Source organism: Diceros bicornis, chromosome 36 (assembly GCF_020826845.1).
Source record: "Diceros bicornis minor isolate mBicDic1 chromosome 36, mDicBic1.mat.cur, whole genome shotgun sequence".
Taxonomy (NCBI): Eukaryota; Metazoa; Chordata; class Mammalia; order Perissodactyla; family Rhinocerotidae; genus Diceros; species Diceros bicornis.
Genome location: NC_080775.1, coordinates 25,443,718 through 25,464,322, shown reverse-complemented (window position 1 = coordinate 25,464,322; position 20,605 = coordinate 25,443,718). Strand labels below are relative to the sequence as shown.

Here is a 20,605-nt window from a genome sequence, read left to right as displayed (position 1 = left end):
ACCATCAGGTTAAAAAGCAGCCACGTCTGGTTGAGAATCTGTACCCCTACGTATAAGCACCCTGGAGTTGAGAGGGGTCTGTCCAGATCAGGGACTGGGCTCAGCCACCTTCTCCAGCCAGGACGGTGGGTTTGATAACTAGTATCTCTGCCTCTGAGGTCGGACCTTTTGGCCTGAGGCTCAAGATAGGTGGGCAGCTGTGTGCTTATTCTCAACAGCCAATTTCTAGAAAGGAAAGAGATACTTGGCCATTAGACACAGCCTAGAATGGGAGGTTTATTCCTTCCTGAAATTCTGGGGCACAGATAAAGAGTTTTTTCTAACAATCAGAGGGAATCCATTTGCTTCTTAGACAGAAGGGGCCCAAAGCCATGCTCATCTCAAGTACCAATGTTTTCGTATATAACTTGGGAGAAAGAATGTAGGGGCTAGCTCATGAAGATTTCAGATGGTTGGATCCTGTAGTTACAGTATAGGGCATTTCTATCTGTTGAAGGACAGGGTCCTCTTTCTTCCCTCGTATACCTGTAGTCTTTCTGACTCTTGTCCTGACCGGTCCATACAGAAAGGACGAATGTTCCTACATGTGTACCTGTGGTCTGCATATATACTTCGGTAGTCCTACTAGCACTTGGAATCTGACAATCTCCGGCCCCATAGATATCTATGGGAGCTCTTGTTAGCTCGTCTCTCCATCAGGTTTGCAGTGGCAGAAGGATGCTTTTAAAGTATTATTTTGAATTCTAAGGATCTTATGATCTCCGCATATTCTGGTCACATTGGATCTTGATGGGAGACAGACGAAAGAAAGTCTTGAGATGCTGTCTCAAAGTCCCAGGTGAGGAGCTCATTTCATGAGAGGAGCAGAAATTAATTATCTGGGATCCCAGTGACGGGGAGCCTAGCAGGAGAGACTTTTGGGGGTAGGAATGGGCAGGGAATGGGAATAAGCAATTACCCAGGAGGTAAACGACACCTTCCTGGACAGCAGCAACATGGCATCCGGATGATGTCATGATTCCCACAGAGATCTCTTCTCCCAAGACCAAATTTAATTTTCTGGGCTCACCACATTCTGGAGTGTGCTTTGTTCCTCTTTGCTCAGGCTGATTAGATTTTATTTTTGTTTTTCCCTAGTTAATCCAAACGACCTAATAAAAGAATACTGTTTGGGAAGATGTCTCAAGACCCAGCATCAACCTTCTGTTCAAAACAGGCTGAACTGGAAAGTAGAATCGAGACGATCACCCTGGCAGTCTAAGACAAAGCGCGGCTCGGCATGCCTGCTGAGCGGGTCTGCTAAGAGTCCACCGGGTGGAAAACTTAAATGGGAAGAGAATCTTATTGTTGATCTGATCAATCATTTGAAAGAACCTGCAGTATTCTTTTGTGTTTGTTTTGTAATGCTAACTTTAGAGATGTGATAAACCAGGACATGAATAGAAAGAAGGCATCATACCTTTTTAAGAATTTTGTGGGCCTAACTTTGCTAAGTGTTTTATTGTGCCTCCATTAAAAGAAAGAGAAAAAAAAATCTGGATGAATTTTTATATCTGCCCCTGCAGTTTGTATAACCCATATAAAATAAAAATCTCTATGTTACAAAATAGGATTTCTTTTTAATATATATATTTTCCCTTTGTAAAATTATATGTATTTAAATACATTTGAAATGTTGCTATAGGTAAATTAGAAATTTTTTCCTAATACTATGAAAAAGGCAAGAGTTTTTATTGTCAACGTACATTTTATATTTACTTTAATCTTTTCACTGCACCCCAAAGAACCTTTTATGATTCAGGGGCAATTTGGCACTATTCAATCCTACTATTCTCAAGTGAAAATAAAGTTTGATTTGCACACTATATTAAAAGTAAGGGAAGTATTTATAACAATTTTAATCTTTTCCTTATTGATTAGAACACAGCCTTTTGTCACTAATTATTAGAGAAGTATTCTAAACTTAAGAAAAGATCTTTAAAAGGAGCAATGTTTTTTCTTATTTTTAAACTATACTCTACTTTGACACCACAATATAGAAATAGATTTACTTTGGAACAAACTACAAATACATTCACACAGTTTGTGACAACTTAATTGTCTACCTAGAGAATTGAAACAGCTTAGTGAGCTAGGTTATTATAAATCTTGTCCAAGGCGTTCTATTTCTTCAATCAGGAAGTCAATGTCTTGGTGAGTTGCTGCGGGATTTGAGATGACCATGCGGAAGAAGTTGACCTTGTCCCCCAAGGGCTGGTAGCTGACCATTGTGGTCCCGTACTCCATCATTCTGGCTTTAATCACTGGGGCCACCTGTGGGAGAGACCAGATCAACACGGTGACTGTTTCCCCTGGGGACTCTCCCCTTAGTCAAAGAACCCAATGTCAAGTAGCATTTTTAGTTTTTAACTAAACAATCAGACTCATATTTGTTTCCCTTGAAGAAATTGTTTCCAAGTTTTCTTGGGATCAGAGGACAGTTCAATACATCCAGGATCTTGAAGGTGATAAGAGGAATAATAAATAGTAGACTAGGAGGTGCTTGCTACCTTTCCCTTGACTTTCCAGTTAGTGTTTTGGGAGAATGGGAAGAATTTGGTGTTGGTTCCAAGGTGAAATAATTTAGCAACATAACATTTGGGGGAGGTTTTTTTTCTCAGTAAATATAAAAATATTGGAAATAAGACATAGTTCAGAGAATGGTACCAACAGATAAGACTCAATGTCAAGTGATGTATGAAAATAAGCAGACTTTGGAGACCCTAAAGCGATTTTCTTTCTTGAGACCCTAAAGCTTTCTAGTTTCTTTTCATTCTGCTTTTGCATTACCTTGGTTTATAAGATATTTTGAAACATATTCCTTAATAATGATGAAGAATCAACTGAGGCAAAAGCTGAACCCACGAGGACTTAACATTACAGAAGTGACTCACAGACAAGATTTTACCATATTTATGCCAGACTGATGATTACAGTGTCAGTAGTTCTCTACTGCGTATGAAATTAAATTCAAACTCTTTTGCTCAGCCCAAAGGCCTTTTGTCACCCAGTTCTGAGGACTCATCTTCCAGTGCTCACCCAAATAAATCTTCAACTCTGACAAGACCTATTTATTCAATATCCCTTGAATGTACCACACGTATTTTTATCCCTTCACACATGTCCTCAGTCTTACCATGTCACACTTGTTCTCTTTGCTTAGAATCCCTTTTCTTTGCTAGTTCATGTCCTACATACACACTGAGGCTCCACCACAGTCCTGCAACCACTATGAAGCCTTTCCTGACTTCTCTAGTCTGTTAGCATCTTTTCTCTTTCAAGTCGTAAATACATGATCCTTACCCATAGATTCTGACTATATTCTAATTTCCTATTGTCCTCTTACTCATGAGGAAATACATTTTATCTCTGTACTTCAACTGTAAGCTTGTGGAGGGCAGGCATACTGTCTTTCACTTCTTTGGTTTACCAGCACAGCACTGGGTGCACACTGAGTGTGCTGAAAATCACATAACTATGCCTTAGTTTTATTTGTGCAGTAAGTCATGCTTGCTCTTTAGAACTGATAAAACAATGATAATGCTTTACTCAGTGAATTAAACTCTGATTTCATTTTCATGCACAATCCAAGCAAAAACACATAGAAATGGCATTAATTATTAGGGACAATCACCTCTAACTTTCCAGATAAATGCAAATCGAAGGTCAAGAGATTAATGGTAACACCATCATCCCAAATAGATTTTGGCATAAGGTAAGATCGAATGCTGCAGTTCCTGAAGCTCACTGGGTTGGCAGAAATCACGCTATCTAAATACATATGACTTTTGGTTGCTTCCAGAAAATGCTGGTGAACTAAAATTAGCAAGAACAGGGAACATCTACTTCATTGCATAATCAATAATTGCAAGTTAAGAAGGACAATAAAATTCTGACTATTTTGATGAATTTATAGCATTTTCACTTACTTCTAGACTGTTTTTTGGTCACATTCTTGGTTTTACTGAATAAAGAAAGTCAGCTAGGAAAGAGAGGTGCTGCATATTGAAGAATTCATGAAAGACCTAATCAATAAGAACTCTTTAGGGGCTGCCTTAAGAATTTTAGGGTATCATTTTCTCCCGGGTGTCATTAGCTTTTTCAATCCTTTAGAAAACAATAACCAGGGAACTGTTTCATAACTTGAATCCACATTTATTTCCTCCAAAGAGAGCACAGATTAAAGCATCGTGAAATAATCTCACAAGGTATCACATAAATGTATTTTTCATTATATATTACAAAACCTTTTTGTTTTTAAATTTTGGAAGCCTGAGTGAAATTTTGAAAAATGAGAAGGCGGAATAATCATAAATAAGACATTCTAAAATGTTAAAATCCCACCTCTTAAATTACCCATTACGTTTAATACCATAGACTTAAAAAGGGTCACCTTACATATAAAGCCAAACTACTTCCTTACCAATTTACCTTTAAATCCAGTGTTAACCTTTCAAAAGTTGTATAGGATTGTAAAAGCTAATAGCAGAGATGCAGATAATGATGAAACATAATGAAAATTAAAATACAAGAAGATAATGATGAAGAAGAAGCAGATGATCAATACACCTGCCTGTGGGTTCTCGTCTGATAAATACCTGCATGGAGTCTACCCGCTGTCCCTCGCCTGTGTCTAAAGCAAGTGCTCCCAGCCTTCTGTGTCCACTTTGTGTCAGTGACAATGGGCCACTTGCACACTCACAGTCCTGACTGGGCAGCAGGAAATGCGCCAACGAACCACTTGTTACCTAGGTATCTGGCCCCGAGCCAGCCCGTGCACTGGGGAAAGGCCTTTTATCCACTAGCAGGTTTCCTAAGTGTTGTTCTCCTTCCCTATTCTGGAATCTGCAATTGGCACTTGAGCTCAACAAACATTTTGGAGTGCCTGTTATATGCTAAGCTGTATACCAGGCGAGAGGACACAAAGAGTAATTCCACTGCCTCGTTGGGTCCAGAATTTAACTTAATTCTCTTGTTTGCCACACACCACCCACATTTCTCCTCATTTGGGGTCTATATCAACACTGACCAAGAGAACTTTATGTAATGATGGAGATGTTCCAAATCTGCATTATCTGATACCATAGCCACTAGTCATATGATGAGTGCTTGCTATGTGGCTAGTGTGACTGAAGAAGTGAATTTTTGGCTGAATTTAATTTTAATTGATTTAAATTTAAGTAGCCACATGTGGCTATTCTATCATATTGGACAGTGTAGATGACTTATTTCACCATAGCTCTTTTCCCTCTGGGATTGTGTGTGTGTGTGTGTGTGTGTGTGTGTGTGTGCATGTGAAGATTTTACTGGTCCCTGGACATCCTACTTTAAGGGCTTCACACTTAATAAGAAACTTTTCTGAAATTGTGAAAATGTATTGACGTAAATGAACAAAAGTTAACCTTGATATTTTCTGTGTTCTATTTTCATTTCCAATTCCGAATGGCTGAATTCTCTCTCTTAGAGTAATGAAAATGGAGTCACAGGAGAGGGAACAATTAGGAGAACTCATTTTGCAACCCCCAGAGACTTTCAATTTGAATTACCAACAGCATAAAAACAGTTTACTAATACTCTAATTGCTGTTCCCAGGAAATAATCTCCAACCCCATCACAGCTTACACGACGTGCCAAAATCTAAGAGCACTTGAAGAGAGTTCTATTTAAACAGGAGAACTTCAGAGTTGACTTTTGCTCAGAAAATGATGCAAAAATATTTGTGTTCCCACCTTGCCTCTACCCTCAGCCCAGCAATAATGAATTGATTCAACAAATGAAGTCAGCCAAACCACTCTGTGGATTCTCTGTCTGGTCAGTGGATTCACTGAAGAAGTTCACTTTCAAGCCAATAAGAATGGAAACACCTAATTTCTAACTAATTTGTTAAATAAAATGATTTTGTTAAGATAATATACACTATGGAGAAGCCACCGTAAAACTTCTAGAAAAAATACGCATTCTTTCCTTTCAAATGACAGTGGATCCTTTTATGCCTGCACCTATCATGTTTTGCAATGTGATCCCCATCCTCACTCCCTCCTGCCTCTTGGACTGATTTCCTAGAATGAACCAACTTTACTAAAACTTCAGACAAGACCACAGCCCCTCAACCCCAAACATGTCCCCATGGATCCCCGTTCTAGAAGCTTCCTTCCATTTGTTCCTCTAGGTCAGTGGCTCTCAACCTTGGCTGCACATTGGAATCACCTGGAAAACTTTTAGAACCACTCCCAAACCCATCCAAAATCAATTGGATGAAATTCTCTCAGGGTAAGACCTGGTCACCAGTGTTTTTTATAAAGCTTTAGGATGATTCTAACGTGTAGCCAGGGTTGCGAACCATAACTCTAATTAGGAAGCTTGATTTAAAGACCTCAATTATGTGTAAGTTTGGTCCTGGACTGCTTAAGGGCAGGTGTTAACATTTATAAGCTTTTCTGGAGATTTTAAATCCATAAAAAATCCTGTTCTTCATTTGACATAGAAGGAAATAAAGTGTTCTGGAAGGTCAGTGAGGCAGCCCAGTGGAGGTGAGGGCCTCTCCCCTTCCAGGCAGTGACTGGAGGAGGTCCCTTCCTTCTATAGTAGATGGAAAACCAACCAACCAACCAGCTAACCAACCAACCAACCAACCAATCAACCAACCCTCTGAGATTCAAATACACGTGATCGCCCTTAGAATCCCATTCCTCCAAGACTGTGGGAGATGGGCCCCTGCATTTACCTCCCTTTAAGACTCTCTTTGGTGTACATCATAAACCAAATTTCACTCATGTGTAAATGTTGGGAGTAGGAGAGGATAAAAGATAAAGGGTGTCTTACTGGCCACAGGAGAATTTGAAGCTCAAGCCCTCAGGCTCTGGAGTCAGAGATTTGGGGAAAATGACTTTTTTTCCCTGTTCTTCAGTTTCCCCATCAGCAAGACGAGGGGGACAACAGTGCTTCCCACATTAGGTTGCTGATGTTGAAATGTAGTCCAAGATGGAGCCGATCCTGCCTGGGGCGCCATGTCAGCAAACCGAAACTTAGATAACGTTTCTGTCCCTGTAAAAGCTCAGCTTGACCAGAAACGCAGTAAATCTAGTGAGCCAATCCCCAAACGCGAAGCCAGCTCTGGGCTCTCTGCTTATTTTCTTGTTCCTTATTCATTTTCTATCTTTATCTCCCTTGTTGCTTATTCTTTATCCTGTAAAAGCTTCCTGCCTTCTGTGGCATTTCCCAGTTCTCCAGATCCTTGGCAATGGAGACTGCCTGCTTCATGGAATGTTAAATAAAGTTTGTTTGTGTCGCCTAAATTGTCTTCTCCAGTCATTTTTAACACTTATGAGAGTCAAGTGAGCTAATGCTAGATCAAAGCTGAGCCTGGGACACAATCCACACTCTAAACGTGGCCGTTATTATTATTGCTCCCTGCCCCATTACTTCTGGGGTTCACCACAGCTCTAAAGACCTTGGCCTTGGCAAGGGTGGCCTTGACGTTGGCATCTCAAAAGGGTCAGCAGCAGCTTTGTTTTCTAACCATTTCTGGTGCCTGAAGTCTCTTCTGTGCTTGTACCAGTTTTGCTTGGCAGGTCAGTGAACTTCAGGAAGGGTTCTTGCTGGGTTGTGAATGCCAGTCAAGTTATCGCCTAATTGCTTATTTTAAGACTTCATAAACTCGCTCTCAGAAAACAGAAGCAAATAGTTGTTAAAAGTCTGGGTGTACCAGCTCTGAATGTCCTGGCTCTGCAGGAGCCCACAGAGGGGAGTGGGCCCATGCACCAAGGTCAAGGTTGGATTTCTCTTACAGACATATGCATATGCATGTGAAAGGCTCAACGTCACACCAATGTACATATCAGACACGCTTCTGTCACTTACCTTTGAGAGACGGCTCATTCTCTCTTCATTGTCTTCCAGGACACGCAAACTCGGAGGAACGTACCAGAAGCAGACATTTGTGTGCTGAGGCTACAAAGAGGAAAGTAAAATTCACACTCAGCCCAAACTGGTAATTTTGAAAATTCCAAAGACAATGCAAATCTATTTATTCTGAAGCTTCTGAATACAATTCCTACTTTTGAATCCACGATCATCTTTGGAGTGCCTGACTTGCACAACATCATACAGTTATTTCTTGTGAATTTGATTTTTGCTCCAGCTCAGAATAGCTACCCCTCCATCCCCGCTTCTCCTCTGTAATGGCCCCACTTACTTGGACAGTACGCTATTGACATCAAAAAATGTCAGCATAAGAACTGGAATTGACTAAACTTTTTGGGATCAGGGAAATCAGAATACCTACCTTTCCATCAAACACCATTTCATATCCTTCTCGGTTTTTTATGATATTGTATAAATACTCCGCCAGCTCCAAACACTTATCAATATGTGCTTCAAAGCCAATTGTCCCCTAAGTAAGAGAAGAGGGAAGCTTATCAGGCAGGCTGCTAAAGGTGGGTGAACTCTCAGAGAGAGCTCTCACCTCCCGCTGAGATGCAGGAGGAAGTGATCCCTCCAGATTGATGGTCTTTCTGCCACTTCCGTCTCAGCTCTGGTCTGGCACTTTCCTTACACACGACTGTGTTTCTAGAGGCTTTTCTGGTGATTTTTTCTCCTTCAATGTTCTTCCCCTCAGGTGCTTTTTTTCCCTTTCACATCTGTCATTACTGCTCTCCACAGCACACTCTTTTCTTCTGAGCCTCCATTCCCCAGGCAATTATTTTGATTACTCGAGGGGAAAATTTGCCTCCGCTCTTCAGAGGAGTAATTATGGAAGTCATTAATGACAGGAGGGCTGGGCTATTCTCTTCCTGTAGATAAGAAGCATCGTCAGAGACCCCCCAGGATGCTTGCTTAGCCCCTGCCCATCATGTAAATTTGCCACTTCCAGACCCCACTTTTGTTCACCAATGTACCCCCATTATAGAACAAATAGGGTAGGTGCCCAATGAATATTTGTTGAACAAATGAATGCATGAATCTTAAGGGGCACACAGATGCTTTGTTAGCCTGTCATTCTGCAAAGCTCATTAGATTTCTCCTTTGGGGATAAGTGACTCATATGTCTGTAACGGGCGAACATTATCACAGAGGTCTTTCAATTTCCAGCTCAGGAAGCCCAGGATCTGGACTTGTGAAAAACAGCCCCACAGCCTTGGGCTGGAGCAGTTTAACTGACCTCAGGACACTCTAGGGAATTAGTTTTCAAAAAGGTTTTCCTCCTGACTCCTTCAGCGTTTATGGAATGCTAATGGAAAGCTTAGAAAAACAGCTACTGCTCATCTCAGGACCACTTAGAACTGGCCTACCAGTGGCTAAGCCAACATGGAAACTGCAGGGAACAACTGTAATGGAGATAAAATGGGCCAACTTTCCTGTTCAGATACAGTCTCATCATCTCAGCTAAAAGCAGCCAGCGACTTTTAACATCTGAAGCATTAAAGAAATCTGATGGGTTCAGAAATTCATCTTTGGAGATTGCTGCCCTAGCTGATAGGTTCAAGGATGCTGACTGGTTCCTAATGACCCCAAGAAAGGGCCTGGGCTGATGCCTGAATGCTCAGGCCAGCACCTACACCATGCACTCTACGAGTCTGTGGGTGCCAAGGATTTAGGATTGGTTTGGACTGACCTGCCAGTGTGGGTCCACTTGGGATGGGCCCTAGGTAGGAGGGAGGGAAGCTAACTGTTCTCCAAACTGGGTCCTTTGGACCAGTCTAGAGTTGGGTTTAAACTTGCGTGTACCTGAGCTAGGATATGGCCAGGACCAGTATGGCTCTGACCCTGCCAGCCAATGGCCGTGGCTAATCTCTCTGGTCACATGGGAATGATAGTGCCTGTCTGGTTCCCACACAGAGACATGGTAAGGTAAAACGAATAATCTAAAAAGGAGTTTAATTGTATCACAAAGGGAGTGGGATTACCACAGACCAGAATGGGAGTCCTGGGGCCTTCACTAGTCTAGGACTACACTCTGAAGGTGATCAGGAGTAATCTGACCGCCCCTTTAGTGGAAGGCTAAGGAGGTACAGGGGAGTGCCATAGGAATCTAGTGTGCCCTTAGAAGCCTGGAGCCCCTCCTTTCATGCTGGATATTTATGAGAATAAGACCCATATTTTATTTTCAAGGTTTTGAAGGCTTTGAGGAGATTCTCCAAAATTCATTCATTCATCAAGTACTTGTTGAGTAGCTATCATATGCCACACAGTTCTTATCATGAGAACGACACAGACACGTGTAAAACTTTATCGGGCATTGCATCACCATGACCTGTGTTGCTGTGGAGGTAGCTGAGGTTCAGCTGGGTATTCCTGAGGGAAAGGCTGGAGCCCAGCATCAGGTTACGATGAGGGAGCTTCTGTGGAAAGATGGTTTAATTTTCTCCCTCATCACCCTCACATTTAAGATCGACTTAGACTGACCTGGCTGAAATGTATACTCCACAAGGGCACAGATTCGTGTTTCTTTTGTTCACTATTGTATCGCTTATACCAGCAGTGCTGGGCACACATTAGGCGCTCAATGTATATTTGCTGAATGGATGAAGGAAGGAATGGAAATATAATTTTTTTTTTTTTTGGTGAGGAAGATCGGCCCTGAGCTAACATTTGCCAATCCTCCTCTTTTTTGCTGAGGAAGACTGGCCCTGGGCTAACATCCATGCCCATCTTCCTCTACTTTATATGGGACGCTGCCACAGCATGGCCGGACAAGTGGTGTGTCAGTGCGCACCCGGGATCCGAATCGGCGGACCCCGGGCCGCTACAGCAGAGCACGCACACTTAACTGCTTGCGCCACTGGGCCGGCCCCAGGAAACATAACTTTTAATCCCTGGGGCAGTAATTTTACAAAGTGTGTTCTGAGGAACGATCTGTATCAGAACCAGATTAATTGTGTTAAAAATGTAGATTCTCAGGCCCCACCCCAGACTCCTAAATCAGAATTTCAGGAAGATGGACACGGTTCGTGTTATCTTCCTCCACGATCTTGTCTTCCAGTGTCCAGGGACTACCTTTGTGTGGTCTCGGGGTCTGACAACTAGAGTACTGCTCATGAGTCTTCTCTGCTTCTTATAACCCTCACTGAATGCTCCCAGGCCCCAGAGACGCTGCTTCTGAAATGATGACTGAATCCCTTGCTGCTATCTCCATTTTTATTGCCATCACTCAACTCAGGCTCTCTTACTTTTCATCTGGATCATAGCTCCCTAATTGCCCTTCCAACAATTTAGACGCTTCACTAGACTCAGAATATACATATCAGCCCCTGCCAGACCTTCTTCCTGTTCAAGACCCAGCTCGAAAGTCATCTCTTGATAAGTCATTCTTGAGTTTCAAACTAGGAATGAGCTCTCTCTCCCCTAAATTCTCAAGGTGTGTCTGTGATTTCTTTTATGATCAGTTATATTCTGTCTCACATGATGGTTACTTATGCATTTATGTCATCCTGTCTGGAAAATTGTAGTCCCCTTATTCCACTCAGCACAAAGCAGAATAACAGATGCTCACTACCTACTTATTAAAATAAGTCATATTTTAGAGAGAACATGAACATTCAGTGATTCAGCAAAGGGTACCAGACATCAGTTTCTCTTTAATAGTTTTCTCCTGTTATTTGTTTTTTCCTCAGCCATTTGACAGTCCCTCTCTTATCTATATTTTTAATTATGGAGGCCAATCACAAAAAACAAGGAAACCTGCCAATTTGTATAACAATATACAAACTCAGAGATTTACTGTGTAAACTCAGTAGTTACACATTAAGCCATCCCTATGGAACTAAAAAAGGGGGACTAATTTTAAGTTTCTTTTTTCTGTCTACTGCCGAGTTTTTACCACTGACGAAATGTGTCAAGATGGAAAATAGTGATTAAGTGCTAGGATTCTCTACCAAAATGCAGACAAATGAAAGTTCTACCCAATAAGAACAGAACTGAGGGCAGGCACACTGCCTTTGCTGATGACAAACTTACATACCGTATCAACAGCTAGAACACCTTCTAGCATCCTACACCAGGAGGCTCATTTTTTGTTTTTGCATAAATTTGCTCTCATCAAGCTATCTTGGACCTAACATGATGGCCGTCGTCTGTGCATTTAGCTCCATTAGTCATTAACAGATTAAAGAATACTAATTCGTATTGGTAGAGAATCCTACCAAATTGTGTGGTTTATCTTACTAAGGAGAAAATGGGGATTCACTTGAACTTTGCATTCTCCAGGCAGATCTGGTAACAGCGGGTTTACTGAAATAACACTATGCTCCTCTTCCTCCTCCTCATTATTATGTTTTCAGATTGTTTCCTCTTTCCTGAGGGGGTGTGAAATAGAACGTCATGGCCAACTCTTTTGCGGTTCTTGGGAGAGGATGACTTCCTTCCTCGGCTGGCATTACTAGAGAGCTTCTGATGTGAGAGGATTAATTATCTTCACCTCTTGATGAAGATTGTAGGGCCGAGCTTATTACTTTAATAATTATTATCATTTCATTTTGCAAAAGATGCGGCTTTAAGTTGAAAACCAAAAGGAAGTTTCTGCCATTTACATGTCTAGATACTTAAGGTTTTGCAATAAGGAATTAAAAGAATATGTGTCCATAGTTATGCAGCAGTTGTAACTATTCTTTTTTCTCTTTTTATTCCCTCTCCTGGTGCCTTTATGTCAGCATTTTAAAAACTGGATTCTTGGCCTTTATTTCAGGCTTCATTTGTTCCCGCTGTTTAATTCACACCTGATGTCCTCCGAGTAATTTCTCTAAGAACCAGCCGGCTGCACCATGCTGGCCAGCAGGCTTCAGATGGAAAGGAGCAGCAGGAACTGATGAACCATGAGAGAAACGTTTTCGCGTAAATATAGCTAACGATCATCATCTTAATAAAAACACCACAGGAGAAAGAGACAAAAAGAATGATACTGAACAATACTTAGAGATCAAGCTTTCCTCAACTTACGAGCCAATATTTACATTTGTCATTTTGTAATTCCCATCAATCAATGAAATGAAAAATCTACTCATTTTAAAACAGCTTGAGAGTAAGCCAATAATTCATATTCTTGATTTAATTATTTCTGCCAAATGAAAGTCTCATTGCCATCAGAATGAGTCTCATCTTGGGTGGTAGGGATTAGGTAAGGCTCTCAATTTTCAAAAGAGGAAACAGTCCCCCGCCCAGCTCAAGGGACGGGAGCCCACCCATCACACCACTTTTACAGGGCACCAACTCCCCTGGGGCCTTACTCCAGGTAGCTGCCCAATACTTAGCAACACTTAGAGAAAATTCAGCCAGTACCATTCTGGAGGCTTGCCTGAAGAATATGTAGTCCAGCCATTCCCGGAAACCATCTGAGAGTTATTTCTGCACTAAGCAAGACCATCTTTCTATTTAAACTGCCTTTTTCCAGGATGGATTTAAAGAAGATTCTATAAAATAGTTGTTGACTGCATTGTCTCACTCCCAACCCCCTATTTTTCTTATTAGCCAACTCCCTCTCTAAGCTGCTTAAGGCAATTCAGTTTACTTTGAAAAATCTTATAAACAACAGCATATGGAACTTGTTGCTATGGACATGGTTCGTATATCTTTACATAGACCCGAGGAAGAAGCCACTCTGTGGTCTCATCCTGACATGTCTCACTCCTGGTGACCAAGTTATTTGCTTGGTCCTATGGGACTGAACCTGTCACCTCCTCGTGCAGGCTACTTCGAAAGCTTACAACCAAATCTGTGGCCCCTCTCTCAAACACACAGGACCTCAGGGCAGGCCAGCTTCCCTCTACTCTCTCCCTTCCTCATTTTCCTTTGTCAAGCTTCCCTCACACATACTTTTAGCAGCTGGGTTTTCTAGCAGTTGAGTTTTTCCAGCATGTCCATCTGGCTCTGGTCATTGTCTCCTGCGGCAGATAAATGAAACTAGGTGGGAAGTCACTGATTTGTGACATTTAAGTCAGGAATCTGGTCAAAATTAAAAATAAGATCTTTGACCTTTCCAGCCTGCTTACATTTAAACATATACTTAGGCTGTTTGAAGGCCACAGTTAGGTCCAGTCAGTACTGCACATCATTAGCTACAGAGTTTCGGATTCTGAGAGAGAGGTGATCATGGGCAGTTAAATTCCGATGTAACTAGAGAAACTGTACAAAAGGTGGTCACTAGGTACTTCCAGAGTTTTTAAAAAAGCTTTATAACTAGAGGTTACCCTTTAAAATGTCAAGCTATCATGAGGGGTTTTTTACTTTTCCTTTTTGTTCTCCAAACATGCTTTTAGATCGCATTAACCTACCCAAGTAATCAATCGCTGGTGAAAACCAAGAGTTGGGAGACAAAATCAGCAACAAAACATCTCTTAAGAATCCAGATGTTCTGCCATATAAAGCAACAAGGATTTGTTTCCTAGATGAGTGAGCATTAAGAGAAATTTGGCTTAAAAGAAAAAAAACGCAATGGGTTGTATTACATTCTTGCCCATGTAGAATGCAGATATCTAGGTATAGGATTAAAGAAACTTAATCTTGGGTAATGTTCAATTTGGAAATCAATTTTTAACAAGTCATACTAAGGGTCACTTGAGTATGTTTTAGTTGACATCGAGCCAACCTACACCTGCTCACCTTTGCCCTCCACATGAGCCATAACTTAAAAACATCAACATGACGGCCGCACTGTAAGGCCTTATCTCCCGTGTCATAGGACAGGTCATAGTGTTTATCTTGCTGAAAGAGGTAGGAGGCATGCATCTGGTTGCAACTCTGCATCAATCCCTAGAAGAGAAGAAAAGTTTAGGAAATTCTATTGACTTTGTCAGGGATTCTATTAGATTTACATTGTGATGGAAACTATTAAGAAAAGAAACAAAGAAAGAGACATTGACTATTCTGGAGAAAGAAAATGGAATGAATCAAATGAAAAAAAATGGGGTCAATATCTGGACAGGATGAACTGTTGCAATAGGTCAACACTGTGGGATTAATGGCTAAGGGTCAAAGGTTACCAGAGGATAACCAGAGAAGGTATTCATTAAAAAAAAAAAAATCACAATCAGAGCATAATGTTCATTTTTTCAGAGAACATCCTGTTGTTCTGCTTTCATTGCAGTTAAAATATTTTGGAAACTCTCTGGTTCTGTAAAATATTATTACTGGGATTCTTCTAGTCTTTCATTCTTATTTAGTTCAAGGACTGATCGTTTAGCTGTTGGTTCCAGTTCTCTTTGGAAATCATAGCTTTTAAGATAGCTCATTGCTATCATATTTATATGCTGAAATATGAGAAGATAAAGACATTGCTACTCTGAGATGTCTTAAATAACCAGTCTTTCAAATGTCATGTTCCTCTCTCAAGGGTGGGTAGAGCTTCAGGACTGCGTTTTCATACTTAGCTGCTTATGGTCGTTACAGTGGAAAGTTTCATCGTCAATGACTGTGAATTTTCCCTGGCACCATAAGCTTACTATGGAAAATGGGTGGCAAAGTGATTGAACTATTCCAAAGAACAGTGAGTGAATCATGCTCTCTGACTAAAACAGCACTGCTGCTCTCCTCACCAGAAACCTTGCCACGTTTCAATTTGTCACAAACCACAGGAAGCCTTTTGACTCTTTCATTATCTACAGTGTACTATAGTATAATTGTGATTTTACAGAAGCTTTGGCATTTTTTTCTTTTGTGACTCATAACAAGAGAAGAAAAGACTAAAACGTGACCATTTAGTTGAAGTTAGAAGCGAGAACCCCTTTAAAAAACTACCCAAACTAAAACAAAATGCAATGCAACTAAAATTTTAACTAGGTCCTGAAAGACCCAGTGCCCAGACAGTAGACAACAGAACTGGGCTCAACCTTGTAGTTTAGGCTTCCTATTCCATAGAATTCATTAAGTTATTTTTTGAGACTAAAAGAAATTAAATACAATGTAATTGTAATGGAGCAGTAGAAAGTCATTGAATTTGAAAAAGAAAATTCACTTGAAGACAAGATTGAAAATTGCAACAGATGCTTCTATCTTGTTTCCTGTTCACAGAAACTTGGCATCATTCTTACCCTAGCCACTCACGAAATGGTGCCATCAATCGTAAGGGAGACTACCCCAGAGAGTGTGGAATGGTGGATAGACTGGACCAGCTTCCAGGGGGATAGGAAAAGCAACTTGAAGCACATGACCTCTAAAAGGTTGGACAGCACCAGTCCCATTACACAAAAGGATAAGTAAAAGTGATGCTGTTTTTCACATAAAGGGCCTTGGTGAGATAATATCCTGGTTCTGAGCCATTAAAAAATTACAGACCATTATGTCCCAAACTATTTTAAATATGTTAATAGTTGCTGTGCTGTAAAATAGTTGCTGTAAAAGAAACTCCCATGGTCAAATAAACTTAGGAAACTCTATGTCATAAACACCTTCTTTTTAGATATTTGCAGTATATATCAGCAATTAAAGACTCTGATAAGCCCTAAAGTAATAAAAGTTGTTTTTAACTGTTTAATTGAATATATCACAAGCTTTTTTTTAAAACCTAGAACTCTCTTATCACAGAATACTTAGGACAATCTTATAGAATGGTATTATTCCTTGGGCTTCATAAGGGAAATGCTATCAGAGCATCATAAACTCGTGTTTGCAAGGGATCCTAGAGCTATTAATCTATTCCTTCCTATCCTCTTATTAATAAGTGATCGTTCAACCTCCATTCAGTCACCTCGCCTGATAATGAATTTATTCCTACATAAAGCATTCATTACCTGCTGGGAAGCTTAATTTTTAGGAAAGCGTTCTTTTTATTGACCCCAAGTCAGACCTAAAATCATGGTGTATTCTGACTGTGCCATCAAATCTGCTGCCCAGTGTAACTAACCCAGTTCCCTGAAGCCTCAAGAAAAAACTGCATCTCTTTTACTTGAGAGTCATTTAAACTGCTAAGGCTGCTGTCCTCTCAGCCCTGTAAGGTTTTTTTGTTTTGTTTTGTTTTTTTAGATTAAACATCCCCAGTTCTTCCAACCGCCCCTCTTACATGTTTACCATTGTTCTCCACTGTTCAAGCTGCGGCTTGATGGGCTCCCATATATGATTTGGCCCTCACCTAAGCAAACCACTCCAGATGTGGTTTAACCAGAGAACAGTGGGGGACTTCCACCTCCCTCATCCTGAAACTCCGCTTCTTTTATCCCATTAACGTTTTTTGAACGGTAATTTTCTCTTGACCCATTGTTGACACCGCAGAGTACAATGTAATGTCCTATGTCTTTTTCACAAATACAATAATTTAGCCATGTGTGAAACACGCCTGTCTTGACTAGTCAAAATATAACCATCTTATACTTGGGCATAAGAGCAGGACCTTACATTATCCTCATTAACAATTTCCCCTTTTTGGATGGGGCTCACTGTTCCAGCCAGTAAAATCATCCTGTATTCTGATTCTGTCAGTACACACATTTACTCTATCAAACCCTACGGATGCACCAGGCCAGGAGTCAGGAAAGACATACCTCTTCTCTAACCAGGAGAGCAGAGCACTGCAAAGGGACACCCATCATCTTGTGTGGATTCCAGGTCACAGAGTTGGCCCTAAAGGAAACAAATCACGTTAAGAGGATGGCACCCCATGACAGGCTCTACTACTAAGGCCCTGTGCATGGGCAACAGGACTTCAGGGTTCTTGGCGTTGTTTTTCAGACTCCAGGAGGACACTAAATTCACAAAACAAGAAGTGGACTCTTAAATCTACAAGCTTTTCCTGTCTACAGAGACAATAGGCAAGGGCTAGTGTCTCTATGCGGTGCCCCGCCTAGCTCCTATGGAGGCATTCATTCAGCCTCTAGGCTGGTCTGAGAGCCCCTTCGAGTGGCCAGGATCATCCAGTTCAGGGTCCCGCCTTTGGCCACTGAGGAGCAGAGCACCCAAAAGGTGAAGGAGCTGCCCTCATGTGCCTCCATTGTTCCTACTTCTGACACTACTGCAGTGGCCTGGAGCTCAGGGCAGTGGCTAATCCCACTGCTTAATTTTGTTCTTTCCCTGACCCAATCTCTCCTTCTTCCTAGTCACTAAATTTCTCAAATGTGTCCTTTCATAATAGCTTCTAGCTCGTCCCCTGGCTCCGTCTCTTCTCTGATCCAGAGTTACCTTCTGGACCACAGGTGAGATACACTGTGGCTCCTACAGCAATTTTCAATTTCTTTTGTCTCAACACACTTGAGAAATATAATGCTCTCCCATCAGTATTAATGATTCTTGGCTCAGAGATTTATGCTATTTGAAAAGTCTAAACCATAGTTCTGGTTCAGATTCTTTTAATAATAATTATTATTATTCTTAAATTATTTTACTGGGGTCATATTGGCTTACGACATTGTGTAAATTTCAGATGTACATCACTATATTTCAGTTTCTGTATAGACTGCATTGTGTTCACCACCAACAGTCCAGTTTTTATCCATCACCATACATATGTGCTCCTTTACCCTTTCCTCCCACCCTCACCCCCTTCTCCTCTGGTAACTGCCAATCTATTCTGCTTATCTATGTGTTTATCTTCCACATATGAGTGAAATTATACAGTATTTGTCTTTCTCTGTCTGACTTATTTCATTCAGCATAATACCCTCAAGGTCCATCCATGTTGTCACAAATCCCAATCAGAATCCCAATGACATTCTTCACGGAAATAGAACAAAGAATCCTAAAATTCCCATGGAACAACAAAAGACCCCAAATAGTCAAAGCAATCCTGAGAAAAAAGAACAAAGCTGGAGGTATCACACTCCCTGACTTCAAAATATACTACAAAGCTATAGTAATCAAAACAGCATGGTACTGGCACAAAAACAGACACACAGATCAATGGAACAGAGTTGAAAGCCCAGAAATAAAACCACACCTCTACGGACAGCTAATTTTCGACAAAGGAGCCAAGAACATAGAATGGAGAAAGGAAAGTCTCTTTAGTAATTGCTATCGGGAAAATTAGACAGCCAAATGCAAAAGAACGAAAGTAGACCATTATCTTACACCATACACAAAAATTAACTTAAAATTACAGACTTGAATGTAAGACCTGAAACCATAAAACTTCTAGAAGAAAATAGGGAGGTATTACACTCTTTGACATCAGTTTTAGCAGTTTCTTTTCGAATACTGTGTCTACGCAGGCAAGGGAAACAAAAGAAAAAAATAAACAAATGGGACTCCATCAGACTAAAAAGCTTCTGCAGGGCAAAGGAAACCATCAACAAAATGAAAAGGCAACACACCAAGTAGGAGAAAATATTTGCAAATCATATATCCGACAAGGGGTTAATTTCCAAAATATATATAGAACTCATAGGACTCAACAACAAAAAAATGAACACCCAATCAAAAAATGGGCAGAGGATATGCACAGACATTTTTCCAAAGATGTTTGGAAACATGCACAGATGGCCAACAGGCACATGAAAAGATGTTCAACATCACTAATTATTAGGGAAATGCAAATCAAAACTACAATGAGATATCACCTCACTCCCGTCAGAATGGCTAAATTAACAAGACAAGAAATAACAAGTGTTGGAGAGGATGTGGAGAAAACGGAACCCTCATACACTGCTGGTGAGAATGCAAACTGGTGTAGCCACTATGGAAAATAGTATGGAGATTTCTCAAAAAATTAAAAATAGGGGCTGGCCTGGTGGCGTAGTGGTTAAGTTCACGCACTCTCCTTTGGTGGCCTGGGGTTCGTGGGTTCAGATCCTGGGCGTGGACCTACACACCACTTACCAAGCCATGCTGTGGCAGGCATCCCACATATAAAGTAGAGGAAGATGGGCACAGATGTTAGCCCAGGGCCAATCTTCCTCAGCAAAAAGAGGAAGATTGGCAACAGGTGTTATCTCAGGGCTAATCTTCCTCACAAAAAAAAAAGAGGAAGATTGGCAATGGATGTTAGCTCAGGGCTGATCTTCCTCACCAAGAAAAAAAAAATTTAAAAATAGAACTATCATATGGTTCAGCTATCTCACTACTGAGTATTTATCCAAAGAATATGAAATCAATAATTCTATGAACCATATGTTCATCACAGCATTATTCACAATAATAAAAATTATTATTTTAATCTGGATACAGTGTCTTAACTGACTCTTGGTTTCCATTTCCCCTCCACCCAGTACCATAGTTATCTTCTAGCTGTGTTTATGGCCCTCTCCTCTCTTCAAATTGTTGACAACTTCCCTTAGCCTCCAGCCTAAACTTCAAACGGTAGAGTGTGTCTCCTGATGCCCACATGAGTGAGCCCCAGTCAGGTGTCCGGTCTCGTGTCTTTTCACTTTCCTGTACCCATCTTCATCATACCAGATTATTTTTTGCTCTCAGAAAATTCTATTCTTGTGCCCTTGGGTCTCTGAATGCTATTTCCTTTTCCTGGAATGTCATCTCCTTTTGCTTCACTTGGTTACATCCTACGTACTCTTTAAGGCCCAGATCAAGTATTTTCTCTGCAGCTGCCTTCGTCTTCAACTTCTCTCCCTCACTCCTGTTGTACTGCTCCGACCCCTCCGCCTCCAATTCCCTGGGAAATCACTGCCCCCTCTGAGTTCCCCTGCTCACTTCACAT

The 20,605-nt window shown here is 41.0% G+C and overlaps 1 protein-coding gene across 1 annotated transcript in view; it reads right to left on the bottom strand.

Annotated features, from left to right (window-relative positions):
* Positions 1 to 2,004: 2,004 nt before the first annotated feature.
* The window catches only part of GAD2 (glutamate decarboxylase 2), a 72,713-nt gene continuing 54,112 nt past the window's right edge, over positions 2,005 to 20,605 (bottom strand). The window contains exons 12-16 of the mRNA XM_058532641.1: positions 17,505 to 17,583; positions 14,632 to 14,781; positions 8,324 to 8,431; positions 7,900 to 7,989; positions 2,005 to 2,313 (exon numbers count right to left, since the gene is read on the bottom strand). Of these exons, the coding sequence (XP_058388624.1) occupies positions 2,140 to 2,313; positions 7,900 to 7,989; positions 8,324 to 8,431; positions 14,632 to 14,781; positions 17,505 to 17,583 (601 nt within the window). The 3' untranslated portion in view covers positions 2,005 to 2,139. The remainder of the gene's footprint in view (positions 2,314 to 7,899; positions 7,990 to 8,323; positions 8,432 to 14,631; positions 14,782 to 17,504; positions 17,584 to 20,605) is intronic.